Source organism: Pseudophryne corroboree, chromosome 3 (assembly GCF_028390025.1).
Source record: "Pseudophryne corroboree isolate aPseCor3 chromosome 3, aPseCor3.hap2, whole genome shotgun sequence".
Lineage (NCBI taxonomy): Eukaryota > Metazoa > Chordata > Amphibia > Anura > Myobatrachidae > Pseudophryne > Pseudophryne corroboree.
In genome coordinates this window covers 179560652-179581166 of record NC_086446.1, presented here as the reverse complement: position 1 = coordinate 179581166, position 20515 = coordinate 179560652, and the positions used below count along the sequence as shown (strand labels likewise).

The 20515-nt window shown below is 48.1% G+C and overlaps 1 protein-coding gene across 2 annotated transcripts in view; it reads right to left on the bottom strand.

Moving 5' to 3' along the window:
- VCL (vinculin) overlaps positions 1-20515 on the bottom strand; it is a 135533-nt gene that overhangs the window by 31769 nt on the left and 83249 nt on the right. For both annotated transcript variants that reach the window (XM_063958645.1, XM_063958646.1), the window contains exons 15-16: positions 19249-19357; positions 18816-19118 (exon numbers count right to left, since the gene is read on the bottom strand). In XM_063958645.1, coding sequence (XP_063814715.1) covers positions 18816-19118; positions 19249-19357 — 412 coding nt within the window. The remainder of the gene's footprint in view (positions 1-18815; positions 19119-19248; positions 19358-20515) is intronic.

Genomic DNA, 20515 nt, shown 5'->3' with positions numbered 1-20515 from the left:
TATGCGAGATGCACAGAGGGATATTTGCACCCTGGCATCAAGAGTAAGTGCGCTGTCCATTTCTGCCAGAAGAAGTTTATGGACACGACAGTGATCAGGTGATGCGGATTCCAAACGGCATATGGAAGTTTTGCCGTATAAAGGGGAGGAGTTATTTGGGGTCGGTCTATCGGACCTGGTGGCCACGGCGACGGCTGGGAAATCCACCTTTTTACCCCAGGTCACCACTCAGCAGAAAAAGACACCGTCTTTTCAAACTCAGTCCTTTCGTCCCCATAAGGGCAAGCGGGCAAAAGGCCACTCATTTCTGCCCCGGGGCAGAGGAAGGGGAAAAAGACTGCAGCAGGCAGCCTCTTCCCAGGATCAGAAGCCCTCCCCCGCTTCTGCCAAGTCTTCAGCATGACGCTGGGGCTTTACAAGCGGACTCAGGCACGGTGGGGGCCCGTCTCAAAAATTTCAACGCGCAGTGGGCTCACTCGCAAGTGGACCCCTGGATCCTGCAGGTAGTATCACAGGGGTACAAATTGGAATTAGAGACGTCTCCCCCTCGCCGGTTCCTGAAGTCTGCTCTACCAACGTCTCCCTCCGACAGGGAGGCAGTACTGGAAGCTATTCACAAGCTGTATTCCCAGAAGGTGATAATCAAGGTACCCCTCCTACAACAGGGAAAGGGGTATTACTCCACGCTGTTTGTGGTACCGAAGCCGGACGGCTCGGTGAGACCGATTTTAAATCTGAAATCATTGAACACTTACATAAAAAGGTTCAAATTCAAGATGGAGTCACTCAGAGTAGTGATAGCGAACCTGGAAGAAGGGGACTATATGGTGTCTCTGGACATCAAAGATGCTTATCTCCATGTCCCAATCTACCCTTCTCACCAAGGGTACCTCAGGTTTGTGGTACAAAACTGTCATTATCAGTTTCAGACGCTGCCGTTTGGATTGTCCACGGCACCACGGGTCTTTACCAAGGTAATGGCCGAAATGATGATTCTTCTTCGAAGAAAAGGCGTCTTAATTATCCCTTACTTGGACGATCTCCTGATAAGGGCAAGGTCCAGGGAACAGTTAGAGGTCGGAGTAGCACTATCTCAGGTAGTGCTACGTCAGCACGGGTGGATTCTAAATATTCCAAAATCGCAGCCGATTCCAACAACACGTCTACTGTTCCTAGGGATGATTCTGGACACAGTCCAGAAAAAGGTGTTTCTCCTGGAGGAGAAGGCCAGGGAGTTATCCGAGCTAGTCAGGAACCTCCTGAAACCAGGACAAGTGTCAGTGCATCAATGCACAAGGGTCCTGGGAAAGATGGTGGCTTCTTACGAAGCGATTCCATGCAAGAACTTTTCAGTGGGATCTGCTGGACAAATGGTCCGGATCGCATCTTCAGATGCATCAGCGGATAACCCTATCTCCAAGGACAAGGGTGTCTCTCCTGTGGTGGTTGCAGAGTGCTCATCTTCTAGAGGGCCGCAGATTCGGCATTCAGGACTGGATTCTGGTGACCACGGATGCCAGCCTGAGAGGCTGGGGAGCAGTCACACAGGGAAGAAATTTCCAGGGCTTGTGGTCAAGCATGGAAACGTCTCTTCACATAAATATCCTGGAACTAAGGGCAATTTACAATGCCCTAAGTCAAGCAAGGCCTCTGCTTCAGGGTCAGTCGGTATTGATCCAATCGGACAACATCACGGCAGTCGCCCACGTAAACAGACAGGGCGGCACAAGAAGCAGGAGGGCAATGGCAGAAGCTGCAAGAATTCTTCGCTGGGCGGAAAATTATGTGACAGCACTGTCAGTGTCAGCGGTGTTCATTCCGGGAGTGGACAATTGGGAAGCAGACTTCCTCAGCAGACACGACCTCCACCCGGGGGAGTGGGGACTTCACCCAGAAGTCTTCCACGTGATTGTAAACCGTTGGGAAAAACCAAAGGTGGACATGATGGCGTCTCGTCTCAACAAGAAACTAGACAGATATTGCGCCAGGTCAAGGGACCCTCAGACGATAGCGGTGGACGCTCTGGTAACACCGTGGGTGTACCAGTCAGTGTATGTGTTCCCTCCTCTGCCTCTCATACCCAAAGTATTGAGAATCATAAGAAGGAGAGGAGTAAGAACTATACTCGTGGCTCCGGATTGGCCAAGGAGGACTTGGTACCCGGAACTTCAAGAGATGCTCACGGAGGACCCGTGGCCTCTACCTCTAAGAAAGGACCTGCTCCAGCAGGGACCTTGTCTGTTCCAAGACTTACCGCGGCTGCGTTTGACGGCATGGAGGTTGAACGCCGGATCCTGAAGGAAAAAGGCATTCCAGATGAAGTCATCCCTACCCTGATCAAGGCCAGGAAGGATGTAACCGCGAAACATTATCACCGCATTTGGCGAAAATATGTTGCGTGGTGTGAGGCCAAGAAGGCCCCTACAGAGGAATTTCAACTGGGTCGTTTCCTGCATTTCCTGCAAACAGGACTATCTATGGGCCTAAAATTAGGGTCCATTAAGGTTCAAATTTCGGCCCTGTCAATATTCTTCCAAAAAGAACTGGCTTCAGTGCCTGAAGTTCAGACGTTTGTCAAAGGGGTACTGCATATACAGCCTCCTTTTGTGCCTCCAGTGGCACCTTGGGATCTCAATGTAGTGTTGAGTCTCCTAAAGTCACATTGGTTTGAACCACTCACCACTGTGGAATTAAAATATGGAAAGTGGTCATGCTGTTAGCCCTGGCTTCAGCCAGGCGTGTCTCAGAATTGGCGGCTTTATCATATAAAAGCCCTTACCTAATTTTTCATTCAGACAGGGCAGAACTGAGGACTCGCCCTCAATTTCTCCCTAAGGTGGTTTCAGCGTTTCACATGAACCAGCCTATTGTGGTGCCTGCGGCTACTAGGGACTTGGAGGACTCCAAGTTGCTGGACGTAGTCAGGGCCCTGAAAATATATGTTTCCAGGACGGCTGGAGTCAGAAAATCTGACTCGCTGTTTATCCTGTATGCACCCAACAAGCTGGGTGCTCCTGCTTCTAAGCAGACGATTGCTCGTTGGATTTGTAGTACGATTCAGCTTGCACATTCTGTGGCAGGCCTGCCACAGCCAAAATCTGTAAAAGCCCATTCCACAAGGAAGGTGGGCTCATCTTGGGCGGCTGCCCGAGGGGTCTCGGCTTTACAACTTTGCCGAGCAGCTACTTGGTCAGGGGCAAACACGTTTGCTAAATTTTACAAATTCGATACCCTGGCTGAGGAGGACCTGGAGTTCTCTCATTCGGTGCTGCAGAGTCATCCGCACTCTCCCGCCCGTTTGGGAGCTTTGGTATAATCCCCATGGTCCCTACGGAGTTCCCAGCATCCACTAGGACGTCAGAGAAAATAAGAATTTACTTACCGATAATTCTATTTCTCATAGTCCGTAGTGGATGCTGGGCGCCCATCCCAAGTGCGGATTGTCTGCAATACTTGTATATAGTTATTGTTACAAAAATCGGGTTGTTTATTGTTGGGAGCCATCTTTTCAGAGGCTCCTACGTTTATCATACTGTTAACTGGGTTCAGATCACAAGTTGTACGGTGTGATTGGTGTGGCTGGTATGAGTCTTACCCGGGATTCAAGATCCTTCCTTATTATGTACGCTCGTCCGGGCACAGTATCCTAACTGAGGCTTGGAGGAGGGTCATAGGGGGAGGAGCCAGTGCACACCAGCTAGTCATAAAGCTTTTACTTTTGTGCCCAGTCTCCTGCGGAGCCGCTATTCCCCATGGTCCTTACGGAGTTCCCAGCATCCACTACGGACTATGAGAAATAGAATTATCGGTAAGTAAATTCTTATTTTCCCAAGCTTTTTTAAATAACTCGTTAAGCTCATGGGATGGGGGAAAGGTTACCTCAGGTTTATTTTCCTTATACATGCGCACCCTCGTGTCAGGGACCGAAAGGTCATCTGTGATATGCAAAACATCTTTTATTGCAATAATCATATAAATGAATACTTTTGGCCACCCTTGGGTGTAACCTCGCATCATCGTAGTCGACACTGGAGTCAGAATCCGTGTCGGTATCAGTGTCTGCTATTTGGGATAGGGGACGTTTTTGAGACCCAGAAGGGCCCGGTGACCCAGTCGAAGCGGTGGATTGACTCCCAGCTTTTTCTCTGGACTCTGCTTTGTCCAATCTCTTATGTAATAGGGTCACATTTGCATTTAAAACATTCCACATGTCCATCCAATCATGAGTCGGCGTTGCCGACGGAGACACCACAATCATCTGCTCCACCTCCTCCTTAGCTGAGCCTTCCGCATCAGACATGCCGACACACTTGTACCGACACCCCAACACACACAGGGATATAGTAATAAGGAGACAGTTCCCCAATAAGGCCCTTTGGAGAGACAGAGAGAGAGTATGCCAGCACACACCCAGCGCCAACTGACACTGGAAAATAATCTCCCAGATACTAGCGCTTTTATCTTAATCACTGTGTTAATACACTCACTGCGCCTTACAAGTGCCCCCCCTCCTCTTTTCAGCCCTGTCTCACAGTGTTCAGCAGGGGAGAGACCGGGGAGCCAGCTTCTCTGCAGATCTCTGTGGAGAAAATGGCGCTGGTTAGTGCTGAGGGACCAAGCTCTGCCCTCTCCAGCGGCGGGCTTCGGTTCCGCTGAAAGTATCACAAAACTGGCGGGGGATTTATAGAATTACTGCCTCCGCAGTGTCTAACCGTATAATGCCAGATTTAGAGGTTTTTATTGCTGCCCAGGGCGCCTCCCCTGCGCCCTGCACCCATCAGTGCCTGCTAGTGTGTGTAGTGTGTGGGAGCAATGGCGCGCAGCGTTACCGCTGCGCGCTTACCTCAGTGAAGATCTGAAGTCTTCTGCCGCCTTGAAGTCTTCTTTCCTTCTTATACTCACCCGGCTTCTATCTTCCGGCTCTGCGAGGACGACGGCGACGCGGCTCTGGGACGAACAGCGAGGGGAGACCTGCGTTCCGACTCCCTCTGGAGCTAATGGTGTCCAGTAGCCTAAGAAGCAGTGCCTATCACTTAAGTAGGTCTGCTTCTCTCTCCTCAGTCCCACGATGCAGGGAGCCTGTTGCTCCCTGAAAATAAAAAAACTAACAAAATTCTTTATCAGAGAAACTCAGGAGAGCTCCCTGTAATGCACCCAATCTCCTCTGGGCACAGGATCTAACTGAGGTCTGGTGGAGAGGCATAGAGGGAGGAGCCAGTCCAGACCCATTCTAAAGTTCTTTATAGTGCCCATATCTCCTGCGGAGCCCATCTATATCCCATGGTCCTTACGGAGTCCCCAGCATCCTCTAGGACGTAAGAGAAATTAGTGTTTCAAGGAGACTGAACGTTATGTGGTGGTATAGCAGATAGTAATGGAGTTTGAAAGAAAAGGAGAGGGATGGTTCCATGGGAATGACTCTGAACATGTAAGGGACCAACGTCGGAGAAAAGTTGCAGTGGTATCTACTGCAGAGGAGGATAGACAAGTTTCAGTAACGAAATTAAACAGCAATGGCTCATGAATGGAGGCCAGTTTGTTGGAGAGTGCATATAAAAATGGGTGCGTCAAAAGTGGAATGATTACAGTAAGGATGAAAGTTCTTTATGGGTGGGAAATTTTGGGTTGTTATGAGTAGCACAAGTGGATGGAGGGGGAGGGGGAGGTGGGAGGATGTCATAAGCAGCCAAGAACAGCATGGTGGGCAAGAAAGAAGACTAGGGAGGGCTACACGGAGATGCGATTGTTCCAACTCGTGTAGACTTGCAAATACTTTTGATGCTCTGTAACAGATACCAATTTATTACCTAGCTCTGCTGGATATGGACAGAGCAGATTAAACCCCTAGCACCAAGCATCTTGTATTCCAGAAATAGTTTTTCTGACTCTGTAATAGTATGCCATGCACCTGTTTATAACATATGCTCTATTGCCATGGAAGCAAGGGAGGTGGATCCCACTTGCAAAAATAAGCATCTGCTGCATCTAATTGTACTTTAGGAGCTTCCTTCACCTCATGTAGCTAATGGGGTGAGAAGCTTCTCAATTTGTTATACCTGTGTGTGAGGAAACAAGTGGCATTAATGATATGTTGTCTAAATAACAAAAGTAGAAAACTGCAATAACAAAAAAAAAACAACAAAAAAAACCCCAACAACGTACAGAACACCAGTTGTACAGAGAGCACTGAATAGGAGCCATTCAAGCACTTTGTTTACTTTATCTTTTGATAAATGTCCAGTGAAACCAATGTCTGAGCAGGGGTGAATTGGGAGAGGAACGAAGTTATTTATAAACCTATATAAAACCTGGCATTGGTGTTTTGGGCATAAAGGGATATTAGGCTGCCAACCCTACACAAGCACCCTTCCTAGTACCTTTGAAAGCTTGTCCTGTGTATAGGTCATTTGGGAGAAAGTCTAATTTTATTCCACATTTGCAGTTTCTGAGGAGAGCCGTATTAAAATTATTATGTAAAATATTTCAATTACAAGATTGTTATTCCCATATCGCACAACATACATAAAGGAGTTATTTCACAATAAAAAATTTTATATCTAATATAAAACCACATAAGAAAAATAAAAAAAACTAATAATAATTATTATTATAAAAAAGAAAATATAAAGTAACAATACTTTGAAAGTAGAAGAAGGCCTAATTCAGAGATGTACGTAAACCTGATGGTTTCTGTACATCTCCAATGTTAGGCGATACTCGCATGCGCAGAATGTGAATTGTGTGTGCGCAGACGGCAACAATTTAAATGGGAGAAAAAATAAGAATTTACTTACCGATAATTCTATTTCTCGGAGTCCGTAGTGGATGCTGGGGTTCCGGAAAGGACCATGGGGAATAGCGGCTCCGCAGGAGACAGGGCACAAAAAGTAAAGCTTTTCCAGATCAGGTGGTGTGCACTGGCTCCTCCCCCTATGACCCTCCTCCAGACTCCAGTTAGGTACTGTGCCCGGACGAGCGTACACAATAAGGGAGGATTTTGAATCCCGGGTAAGACTCATACCAGCCACACCAATCACACCGTACAACTTGTGATCTAAACCCAGTTAACAGTATGATAACAGAGGAGCCTCTGAAAGATGGCTCCCTAAACAATAACCCGAATTAGTTAACAATAACTATGTACAAGTATTGCAGATAATCCGCACTTGGGATGGGCGCCCAGCATCCACTACGGACTCCGAGAAATAGAATTATCGGTAAGTAAATTCTTATTTTCTCTATCGTCCTAGTGGATGCTGGGGTTCCTGAAAGGACCATGGGGATTATACCAAAGCTCCCAAACGGGCGGGAGAGTGCGGATGACTCTGCAGCACCGAATGAGAGAACTCCAGGTCCTCCTTTGCCAGGGTATCAAATTTGTAGAATTTTACAAACGTGTTCTCCCCTGACCACGTAGCTGCTCGGCAGAGTTGTAATGCCGAGACCCCTCGGGCAGCCGCCCAAGATGAGCCCACCTTCCTTGTGGAATGGGCCTTAACAGATTTAGGCTGTGGCAGGCCTGCCACAGAATGTGCAAGTTGAATTTTGTTACAAATCCAACGAGCAATCGACTGCTTAGAAGCAGGCGCACCCAACTTGTTGGGTGCATACAGTATAAACAGCGAGTCAGATTTTCTGACTCCAGCCGTCCTTGAAATGTATATTTTTAAAGCTCTGACAACGTCCAACAACTTGGAGTCCTCCAAGTCGCTTGTAGCCGCAGGCACTACAATAGGCTGGTTCAGGTGAAACGCTGATACCACCTTAGGGAGAAAATGCGGACGCGTCCGCAGCTCTGCCCTATCCGAATGGAAAATTAAATAAGGGCTTTTATAAGATAAAGCCGCCAGTTCAGATACTCTCCTGGCGGACGCCAGGGCCAGTAACATAGTCACTTTCCATGTGAGATATTTCAAATCCACATTTTTTAGTGGTTCAAACCAATGGGATTTGAGGAAATCTAAAACTACATTTAGATCCCACGGTGCCACCGGAGGCACCACAGGAGGCTGTATATGCAGTACTCCTTTGACAAAAGTCTGGACCTCAGGAACTGAGGCCAATTCTTTTTGGAAGAATATTGACAGGGCCGAAATTTGAACCTTAATAGATCCCAATTTGAGACCCATAGACAATCCTGATTGCAGGAAATGTAGGAAACGACCCAGTTGAAATTCCTCCGTCGGAGCACTCCGATCCTCGCACCACGCAACATATTTCCGCCAAATGCGGTGATAATGCTTCGCGGTGACTTCCTTTCTTGCCTTAATCAAGGTAGGAATGACTTCTTCTGGAATGCCTTTTCCTTTTAGGATCTGGCGTTCAACCGCCATGCCGTCAAACGCAGCCGCGGTAAGTCTTGGAATAGACACGGTCCCTGCTGAAGCAGGTCCTGTCTTAGAGGTAGAGGCCACGGATCGTCCGTGACCATCTCTTGAAGTTCCGGGTACCAAGACCTTCTTGGCCAATCCGGAGCCACTAGTATCGTTCTTACTCCGCTTTGCCGTATGATTCTCAATACCTTTGGTATGAGAGGCAGAGGAGGAAACACATACACCGACTGGTACACCCAAGGTGTTACCAGCGCGTCCACAGCTATTGCCTGCGGATCTCTTGACCTGGCGCAATACCTGTCCAGTTTTTTGTTGAGGCGAGACGCCATCATGTCCACCATTGGTCTTTCCCAACGGTTTATTAGCATGTGGAAAACTTCTGGATGAAGTCCCCACTCTCCCGGGTGAAGATCGTGTCTGCTGAGGAAGTCTGCTTCCCAGTTGTCCACTCCCGGGATGAACACTGCTGACAGTGCTATCACGTGATTCTCCGCCCAGCGAAGGATCCTGGCAGCTTCTGCCATTGCACTCCTGCTTCTTGTGCCGCCCTGTCTGTTTACATGGGCGACTGCCGTGATGTTGTCCGACTGGATCAACACCGGTCTTCCTTGAAGCAGAGGTTCCGCCTGGCTTAGAGCATTGTAGATTGCTCTTAGTTCCAGAATGTTTATGTGAAGAGACTTTTCCAGGCTCGACCACACTCCCTGGAAGTTTCTTCCTTGTGTGACTGCTCCCCAGCCTCTCAGGCTGGCGTCCGTGGTCACCAGGATCCAATCCTGTATGCCGAATCTGCGGCCCTCCAATAGATGAGCCCTCTGCAACCACCACAGAAGAGATACCCTTGTCCTTGGAGACAGGGTTATCCGCAGGTGCATCTGAAGATGCGTGCATTGATGTACAGACACCTTTCCTGGTTTTAGGAGATTCCTGACCAGGTCGGAAAACTCCTTGGCTTTTTCCTCGGGAAGAAAAACCTTTTTCTGAACCGTGTCCAGAATCATCCCTAAGAACAGCAGACGAGTTGTCGGCATTAATTGGGATTTTGGAATATTCAGAATCCATCCGTGCTGCTTTAGCACCTCTTGAGATATTGCTAATCCCATCTCTAGCTGTTCTCTGGACCTTGCCCTTATTAGGAGATCGTCCAAGTATGGGATAATTAATACGCCTTTTCTTCGAAGAAGAATCATCATCTCGGCCATTACCTTTGTAAAGACCCGAGGTGCCGTGGACAAACCAAACGGCAGCGTCTGAAACTGATAGTGACAGTTTTGTACAACGAACCTGAGGTACCCCTGGTGTGAGGGGTAAATTGGAACGTGAAGATACGCATCCTTGATGTCCAAGGATACCATAAAGTCCCCTTCTTCCAGGTTCGCTATCACTGCTCTGAGTGACTCCATCTTGAACTTGAACTTCTTTATGTACAGGTTCAAGGACTTCAGATTTAGAATAGGCCTTACCGAGCCATCCGGCTTCGGTACCACAAATAGAGTGGAATAATACCCCTTCCCTTGTTGTAGAAGAGGTACCTTGACTATCACCTGCTGAGAGTACAGCTTGTGAATGGCTTCCAAAACCGTCTCCCTTTCGGAAGGGGACGTTGGTAAAGCAGACTTCAGGAAACGGCGAGGTGGATCTGTCTCTAATTCCAACCTGTACCCCTGAGATATTATCTGCAGGATCCAGGGATCTACCTGCGAGTGAGCCCACTGCGCGCTGTAATTTTTGAGACGACCTCCCACCGTCCCCGAGTCCGCTTGAGAAGCCCCAGCGTCATGCTGAGGCTTTTGTAGAAGCCGGGGAGGGCTTCTGTTCCTGGGAAGGAGCTGCCTGTTGCTGTTTCTTCCCTCGACCTCTGCCTCGTGGCAGATATGAATAGCCCTTTGCTCTCTTATTTTTAAAGGAACGAAAGGGCTGCGGTTGAAAAGTCGGTGCCTTTTTTTGTTGGGGAGTGACTTGAGGTAGAAAGGTGGATTTCCCGGCTGTAGCCGTGGCCACCAAATCTGATAGACCGACTCCAAATAACTCCTCCCCTTTATACGGCAAAACTTCCATATGCCGTTTTGAATCCGCATCGCCTGTCCACTGTCGCGTCCATAAAGCTCTTCTGGCCGAAATGGACATAGCACTTACCCGTGATGCCAGTGTGCAGATATCCCTCTGTGCATCACGCATATAAAGAAATGCATCCTTTATTTGTTCTAACGACAGTAAAATATTGTCCCTGTCCAGGGTATCAATATTTTCAATCAGGGACTCTGACCAAACTACCCCAGCACTGCACATCCAGGCAGTCGCTATAGCTGGTCGTAGTATAACACCTGCATGTGTGTATATACTTTTTTGGATATTTTCCATCCTCCTATCTGATGGATCTTTAAGTGCGGCCGTCTCAGGAGAAGGTAACGCCACTTGTTTTGATAAGCGTGTTAGCGCCTTGTCCACCCTAGGAGGTGTTTCCCAGCGCTCCCTAACCTCTGGCGGGAAAGGGTATAATGCCAATAATTTCTTTGAAATTATCAGCTTTTTATCAGGGGCAACCCACGCTTCATCACACACGTCATTTAATTCTTCTGATTCAGGAAAAACTATAGGTAGTTTTTTCACACCCCACATAATACCCTGTTTAGTGGTACCTGTAGTATCAGCTAAATGTAACGCCTCCTTCATTGCCAAAATCATATAACGTGTGGCCCTACTGGAAAATACGGTTGATTCGTCACCGTCACCACTGGAATCAGTGCCTGTGTCTGGGTCTGTGTCGACCGACTGAGGCAAAGGGCGTTTTACAGCCCCTGACGGTGTTTGAGGCGCCTGGACAGGCACTAATTGATTGTCCGGCCGCCTCATGTCGTCAAACGACTGCTTTAGCGTGTTGACACTATCCCGTAATTCCATAAATAAAGGCATCCATTCTGGTGTCGACCCCCTAGGAGGTGACATCCCCATATTTGGCAATTGCTCCGCCTCCACACCAATATCGTCCTCATACATGTCGACACACACGTACCGACACACAGCAGACACACAGGGAATGCTCTAAACGAAGACAGGACCCACTAGCCCTTTGGGGAGACAGAGGGAGAGTCTGCCAGCACACACCAAAAAACGCTATATATGACAGGGATAGCCTTATAATAAGTGCTCCCTTATAGCTGCTTTATATATATCAAGATATTGCCATTAAATTTGCCCCCCCTCTCTGTTTTACCCTGTTTCTGTAGTGCAGTGCAGGGGAGAGACCTGGGAGCCGTCCTGACCAGCGGAGCTGTGAGAGGAAATGGCGCCGTGTGCTGAGGAGATAGGCCCCGCCCCTTTTTCGGCGGGCTCGTCTCCCGCTATTTTGTGAATACAGGCAGGGGTTAAATATCTCCATATAGCCTCTGGGGGCTATATGTGAGGTATTTTTAGCCTTTATATAGGTTTACATTTGCCTCCCAGGGCGCCCCCCCCCAGCGCCCTGCACCCTCAGTGACTGCGTGTGAAGTGTGCTGAGAGGAAAATGGCGCACAGCTGCAGTGCTGTGCGCTACCTTTAGAAGACTGCAGGAGTCTTCAGCCGCCGATTCTGGACCTCTTCTTACTTCAGCATCTGCAAGGGGGCCGGCGGCGCGGCTCCGGTGACCATCCAGGCTGTACCTGTGATCGTCCCTCTGGAGCTGATGTCCAGTAGCCAAGAAACCAATCCATCCTGCACGCAGGTGAGTTCACTTCTTCTCCCCTCTGTCCCTCGTTGCAGTGATCCTGTTGCCAGCAGGAATCACTGTAAAATAAAAAACCTACGCTAAACTTTCTCTAAGCAGCTCTTTATGAGAGCCACCTAGAATTGCACCCTTCTCGGCCGGGCACAAAAATCTAACTGGAGTCTGGAGGAGGGTCATAGGGGGAGGAGCCAGTGCACACCACCTGATCTGGAAAAGCTTTACTTTTTGTGCCCTGTCTCCTGCGGAGCCGCTATTCCCCATGGTCCTTTCAGGAACCCCAGCATCCACTAGGACGATAGAGAAATAAGATTTTACTCACCGGTAAATCTATTTCTCGTAGTCCGTAGTGGATGCTGGGGACTCCGTAAGGACCATGGGGATTAGCGGCTCCGCAGGAGACTGCGCACAACTATAAAGAAAGCTTTTAGACTACTGGTGTGCACTGGCTCCTCCCACTAAGACCCTCCTCCAGACCTCAGTTAGGATACTGTGCCCGGAAGAGCTGACACAATTAGGAAGGATTTTGAATCCCGGGTAAGACTCATACCAGCCACACCAATCACACCGTATAACTCGTGATACAATACCCAGTTAACAGCATGATAACAACTGAGCCTCTCAACAGATAGCTCAACAATAACCCTTTAGTTAAGCAATAACTATATACAAGTATTGCAGACAATCCGCACTTGGGATGGGCGCCCAGCATCCACTACGGACTATGAGAAATAGAATTACCGGTGAGTAAATTCTTATTTTCTCTAACGTCCTAAGTGGATGCTGGGGACTCCGTAAGGACCATGGGGATTATACCAAAGCTCCCAAACGGGCGGGAGAGTGCGGATGACTCTGCAGCACCGAATGAGAGAACTCAAGGTCCTCCTCAGCCAGGGTATCAAATTTGTAGAATTTTGCAAACGTGTTTGCCCCTGACCAAGTAGCAGCTCGGCAAAGTTGAAGAGCCGAGACCCCTCGGGCAGCCGCCCAAGAAGAGCCCACTTTCCTCGTGGAATGGGCTTTCACTGAATTAGGATGCGGCAGTCCAGCCGCAGAATGTGCAAGCTGAATCGTACTACAGATCCAGCGAGCAATAGTCTGCTTAGAAGCAAGTGCACCCAACTTGTTGGGCGCATACAGGATAAAGAGCGAGTCAGTCTTCCTGACTCCAGCTGTCCTGGAAACATAAATTTTTGGGGCCCTGACTACATCCAACAACTTGGAAGCCTCCAAGTCATTTGTAGCCGCAGGCACCACGATAGGTTGGTTCAGATGAAAAGCCGATACCACTTTGGGGAGAAACTGGGGACGAGTCCTCAATTCTGCCCTATCCATATGGAAAATCAGATAAGGGCTTTTACATGACAAAGCCGCCAATTCTGAAACACGCCTGGCCGAGGCAAAGGCCAACAACATGACCACTTTCCACGTGAGATATTTCAAATCCACGGTTTTCAGTGGCTCAAACCAATGTGACTTTAGGAAATCCAACACCACGTTGAGATCCCAAGGTGCCACTGGAGGCACAAAAGGGGGCTGAATATGCAGCACTCCCTTAACAAAAGTCTGAACTTCAGGTAGTGAAGCCAATTCTCTCTGGAAGAAAATCGATAGAGCCGAAATCTGGACCTTAATGGAACCCAATTTAAGGCCCATAGTCACCCCTGACTGTAGGAAATGCAGGAACCGGCCCAGCTGAAATTCTTCCGTTGGGGCCTTCCTGGCCTCACACCACGCAACATATTTTCGCCATATGCGGTGATAATGGTTTGCGGTTACTTCTTTCCTAGCTTTTATCAGCGTAGGAATGACTTCCTCCGGAATGCCCTTTTCCTTCAGGATCCGGTGTTCAACCGCCATGCCGTCAAACGCAGCCGCGGTAAGTCTTGGAACAGACAGGGCCCCTGCTGCAGCAGGTCCTGTCTGAGCGGTAGAGGCCATGGGTCCTCTGACATCATTTCTTGAAGTACCGGATACCACGCTCTTCTTGGCCAATCCGGAACAATGAGTATAGTTCTTACTCCTCTTCTCCTTACTATCCTCAGTACCTTTGGTATGAGAGGAAGAGGAGGGAACACATAAACCGATCGGTACACCCACGGTGTTACCAGAGCGTCCACGGCTATCGCCTGCGGGTCTCTCGACCTGGCGCAATATTTTTCTAGCTTTTTGTTTAGGCGGGACGCCATCATGTCCACCTGTGGTCTTTCCCACTGGTTTACAATCATTTGAAAGACTTCTGGATGAAGTCCCCACTCTCCCGGGTGGAGGTCGTGCCTGCTGAGGAAGTCTGCTTCCCAGTTGTCCACTCCCGGAATGAACACTGCTGACAGTGCTAACACGTGATTTTCCGCCCATCTGAGAATCCTTGTGGCTTCTGCCATCGCCGTCCTGCTTCTCGTGCCGCCCTGTCGATTTACATGGGCGACCGCCGTGATGTTGTCTGACTGGATCAGTACCGGCTGGTTTTGAAGCAGGGGTTTTGCCTGACTTAGGGCATTGTAAATGGCCCTTAGTTCCAGAATATTTATGTGCAGGGAAGTCTCCTGACTTGACCATAGTCCTTGGAAGTTTCTTCCCTGTGTGACTGCTCCCCAGCCTCGAAGGCTGGCATCCGTGGTCACCAGGACCCAGTCCTGTATGCCGAATCTGCGGCCCTCTTGAAGATGAGCACTCTGCAGCCACCACAGCAGAGACACCCTTGTCCTCGGAGACAGGGTTATCAGACGATGCATCTGAAGATGCGATCCGGACCACTTGTCCAACAGGTCCCACTGAAAGGTTCTTGCATGAAACCTGCCGAATGGAATCGCTTCGTAGGAAGCTACCATTTTTCCCAGGATCCGCGTGCAATGATGCACCGACACCTGTTTTGGTTTTAAGAAGCCTTTGACTAGAGATGACAGCTCCTTGGCCTTTTCCTCCAGGAGGAACACTTTTCTCTGTTCTGTATCCAGAACCATCCCTAGGAACAGCAGGCGTGTCGTAGGGACCAGCTGTGACTTTGGAATGTTTAGAATCCAGCTGTGCTGTTGTAGCACTTCCCGAGATAGTGCTACCCCTACTAACAACTGCTCTCTGAACCTCGCCTTTATCAGGAGATCGTCCAAGTACGGGATAATTAAAACTCCCTTCCTTCGAAGGAGTATCATCATTTCCGCCATTACCTTGGTAAAGACCCTCGGAGCCGTGGAGAGACCGAACGGCAACGTCTGGAATTGGTAATGACAATCTTGTACCACAAACCTGAGGTACTCCTGGTGAGGATGGTAAATGGGGACATGTAGGTAAGCATCCTTGATGTCCAGCGATACCATGTAATCTCCCTCGTCCAGGCTTGCAATAACCGCCCTGAGCGATTCCATCTTGAACTTGAATTTTTTTATATATGTGTTCAAGGATTTCAAATTTAAAATGGGTCTCACCGAACCGTACGGTTTCGGTACCACAAACATTGTGGAATAGTAACCCCTTCCTTGTTGAAGTAGGGGCCTCTTTACTATCACTTGTTGTGAATACAGCTTTTGAATTGCCTGTAACACTGCATCCCTGCCTGAAAGAGTGGTTGGCAAGACAGATTTGAGGAAACGGCGGGGGGGGAGACGTCTCGAATTCCAGTTTGTACCCCTGAGATACTACTTGAAGGATCCAGGGATCCACCCGTGAGCGAGCCCACTGATTGCTGAAATTTTTGAGACGGGCCCCCACCGTACCTGGCTCCGCCTGTGGAGCCCCAGCGTCATGCTGTGGACTTAGAGGAAGCGGGGGAGGACTTTTGCTCCTGGGAACTGGCTGTATGCTGCAGCTTTTTCCCTCTACCTCTGCCTCTGGGCAGAAAGGACGCGCCTTTAACCCGCTTGCCCCTATTGGGCCGAAAGGACTGTACCTGATAATACGGTGCTTTCTTTGGTTGTGAGGGAACATGGGGTAAAAATGTAGACTTCCCAGCTGTTGCTGTGGAAACAAGGTCCGAGAGACCATCCCCGAACAATTCCTCACCCTTATAAGGCAGAACTTCCATGTGTCGTTTGGAATCTGCATCACCTGTCCACTGCCGAGTCCATAACCCTCTCCTGGCAGAAATGGACATTGCACTAATTTTGGATGCCAGCCGGCAAATATCCCTCTGTGCATCCCTCATGTATAAAAGTGCGTCTTTTATATGCTCTACGTTTAGCAAAATAGTGTCCCTGTCTAGGGTATCTATATTTTCTGACAGGGAATCTGACCACGCAGCAGCAGCGCTGCACATCCAGGCTGAAGCTATAGCCGGTCTCAGTATCACACCTGTGTGTGTATATATAGATTTCAGGATAGCCTCCTGCTTTCTATCAGCAGATTCCTTCAGGGCGGCCGTATCCAGAGACGGTAGTGCCACCTTCTTTGACAAGCGTGTGAGCGCTTTATCCACCCTAGGGGATGTTTCCCAGCGTGACCTATCCTCTGGCGGTAAAGGGTACGCCATTAGTAACCTCTTAGAAATTACCATCTTTTTATCAGGGGAAGCCCACGCTTCTTCACACACTTCATTTAACTCTTCAGATGGAGGAAAAGCTACTGGTAGTTTTTTTTCTCCAAACATTATACCCTTTTTTGTGGTACCGGGGGTAACATCAGAAATGTGCAACAAATTTTTCATTGCCTCAATCATGTAACGTGTGGCCCTACTGGAATTACATTAGTCTCTTCGTCGTCGACACTGGAGTCAGTATCCGTGTCGACTTCTGTGTCAACCATCTGAGGTAGCGGGCGTTTTAGAGCCCCTGATGGTTTTTGAGACGCCTGGGCAGGCACAGGCTGAGGAGCCGGCTGTCCCACATTAGGTATGTCGTCAAACCTTTTATGTAAGGAGTCGACACTATCACGTAATTCCTTCCACAGCACCATCCACTCAGGTGTCGACCCCGCAGGGGGTGACATCACATTTACAGGCATCTGCTCCGCCTCCACATAAGCCTCATCAAACATGTCAACACAGCCGTACCGACACACCGCAAACACACAGGGAATGCTCTGACAGAGGACAGGACCCCACAAAGCCCTTTGGGGAGACAGAGAGAGAGTATGCCAGCACACACCAGAGCGCTATATAACACTGGGATCCCACTATCAATGAGTGTTTTCCCTATAGCTGCTTTTTATATATATATATATATATATATATATATATATTGCGCCTAAATTTAGTGCCCCCCCTCTCTTTTTTACCCTTCTGTAGTATTCTTAGACTGCAGGGGAGAGCCAGGGAGCTTCCTTCCAGCGGAACTGTGAGGGAAAAATGGCGCCAGTGTGCTGAGGGAGAAGCCCCGCCCCTTTTCGGCAGACTTTCTCCCGCTTTTTCTGTAATACTGGCAGGGGTAATTTTACATCTATATAGCCTCTGGGACTATATATGATGTATATTTTGCCAGCCAAGGTGTTATTTATTGCCCTCAGGGCGCCCCTTCCCCCCCAGCGCCCTGCACCCATCAGTGACCGAAGTGTGAGGTATACATGAGGAGCAATGGCGCACAGCTGCAGTGCTGTGCGCTACCTTGGTGAAGACCGAAGTCTTCTGCCGCCGATTTTCCGGACCTTCTTCGTGCTTCTGGCTCTGTAAGGGGGGCGGCGGCGCGGCTCCGGGAACGAACACCAAAGTCGGGTCCTGCGGTCGATCCCTCTGGAGCTAATGGTGTCCAGTAGCCTAAGAAGCCCAAACTACCACCTGTTAGGTAGGTTCGCTTCTTCTCCCCTTAGTCCCTCGCTGCAGTGAGTCTGTTGCCAGCAGATCTCACTGAAAATAAAAAACCTAAATATACTTTCTTTCTAGGTGCTCAGGAGAGCCCCTAGTGTGCATCCAGCTCAGCCGGGCACAAGAATCTAACTGGGGTCTGGAGGAGGGTCTTAGTGGGAGGAGCCAGTGCACACCAGTAGTCTAAAAGCTTTCTTTATAGTTGTGCCCAGTCTCCTGCGGAGCCGCTAATCCCCATGGTCCTTACGGAGTCCCCAGCATCCACTTAGGACGTTAGAGAAAACGGGGTGCGTGTGCTCCGTTTTCTAGGCATGCCGAAACCAGTGACTGTGTCCTTAAACGCAGTTTCATTGGCCTTGGCAGCATGAAATCACCGGCCATCCTTAGTTACCCTCATGTTACTCATGATGGCCAATGTTTAGGCAGATAGTCTAATGTGGAGTCTTTAGATGCAGCTGCGGAGCTGAGAAGCCGGCAGGAGGTGTCCGTTTACCCAAGGAACTTCCTGCAGCATTAGCAAATTACTACATAGCCACTGTGTACAAAGTTGCAGCGTCTGTGCATAGTGTCCATCTCTAAATCAGGCCCAGTGTTTGCCATCCATTAAGTTAATTTACATCACAAAAAGTATCTTTAGTTCTGTTTCTTAACCTAAGCCAGAGGTTCTTTAACATGGTCCTCAAGGCACCCCAATGGTCCAGGTTAAATAAAATTGACCGAGGTACTAATTAAGTCACCTGTTGCCAAGCATGGATAAACTTAAAACCTTGTCCGTTGGGGTGCCTTGAGGACCGCGTTTGAGAACCTCTGACCTAAGCAACAAGCCTGAAAATATGGTTTACATAATCATTTGTGTACAAGCTCTCAAACTTCTTATTCATTACATTTTATAGAAAACAGTAGTTAAAAGGAAGTTATGTCTGAGGCTAAACACATATAATTTTAGGTCACAGGCAGAATAGGGTAAGAATTCCTGGCTTAATGGCACAGAGCTTATTAGGAGTTATATTAGGAGAAACTATTTTGTGTCATATGTCTGACTGTTTACCTGGGTCAGAAATGTTGCCTGCTACAGCTTTGGCCTCCAAAACCATTGGAGATATGGTTTTACTGAGTTCGTCTGACGCATTCTTTACGGCCTCACGGAATTTTGGATCCTCAGAGTTCTCCACCTCCTTTTTGGCCACCAACAAAATGCGGTTTGCACGGCGAGCAATACTGGTAGCTCCAGCAACCAACATTTGGGGCTGCATATTGGCCATGGCCACCTTACATTTGTCGATATCTTTCTTGATTGCTTCTTCTGATGCATCCAACAGTGACCTTGTGTCAATGGCTTCATCTACCAGGCCTGGGACATAAAGAGTGTGCAAAATGAAGAAGAACAGAAAGAGGAATTTTAAATTTTAAAAAAGGTAATAAAAAAGCAAGCAGTTTCGGTTTACAGAAACAATTCTCAATAAAATTCACATTATGTGCACCTGTCATCTTCTCCACATTATCAATCCACTGATTTTTCATGGTTTCAAAATGCTCATAGGCAGCCTGGTTCCCAGGGTTACTCAACAGAATGCGAGCAGCAGACACAACCTACAAGTAACACAAACAGTCTATTAAACAAAACAAAAAAGTAAGAGTTATTTTGAACACAGTGACGAGAGGCCTTTACCAGGCATTGTCAATGAAGGTAAAGCCCATTTGGGAACAACTAGGCTAGAAGCAGAAGAATCTCTGATGTTCTTAACGGTTTCCTGCATTACACGGAAAGTGAATATCAGTGAATGTTTTCTGGCAATACCAACTTATCCTCAGGTATAGCATATGTCTGTGTTCCATTCCCCATTCATGGACGCCTACAGTTAAGCCAGCCATGAATATAGCAGAGGTTAATAACTGGAGTGAAAGCAGGATTTTACAAAATGTGTTAACTAAGAGAAATCAGTTGAAAACCTGTTTCAGTAAACAAGATTATGAGTCTTTTAAAAACATGTCCAACAAATGAGTTAAAGAGCATTCACACATCCCATCCCAAAGAGCCATAGCACAAACATTAAGGTAGAGTATAAAGGGTTTATTTAGTAAGCAGTGGCTTGTAAAAGCTGACGCTTCTGGGCATGTTTAATTCAAATATTTAAAAGTGCAATGCAAAGAGGTGTTTTGCTAGTAAAAGCATTGCCTTTTTAAACAAAGTGGCTTAAGCATGCCAGGAAGTGGAGGCATTAACAAGCTACCCTTTAGTAAATAAACCTCTAAGAGTAAGCAAGGACCGTTGCTGGAGAAGTACTTACTGGGCAATTCGGTTCCCACTGCTTCTAATTTCGCTGGGCAAGAATAAGCTAACGAGTGCAAGTACAATCTCTACCAGTCTGTGGGTGACCAGCACTGGTATGATCTGCTGACTGTAGGGCTGATACAGCCTCCAGTAAGGCGTCGGGATAAGCTCACAGATATGGCTTCTGCCCTGGCGCAAAGCGCTAGCAACTTCTCTGGTATCTCATCTATCACCCATGTTGCAAGCAACATTAACTAAATTACAGATAGTGTTCCTCACGAGCTGCGCCTCGTTATGTCTCTCACAATATTAGAATATTGCACAGTAGACCTTGCAGTGAAAGCTGCACAAGGAATTTATGGCACTCCTAGCTGTGTAAAAAAATATGATTGTGGTTTTATTTATCACTACTTGTCACTAGGCCCCATCTATTGTATTTTGCAGGATTACAACACACGATTTACAAAAGTTTTCGG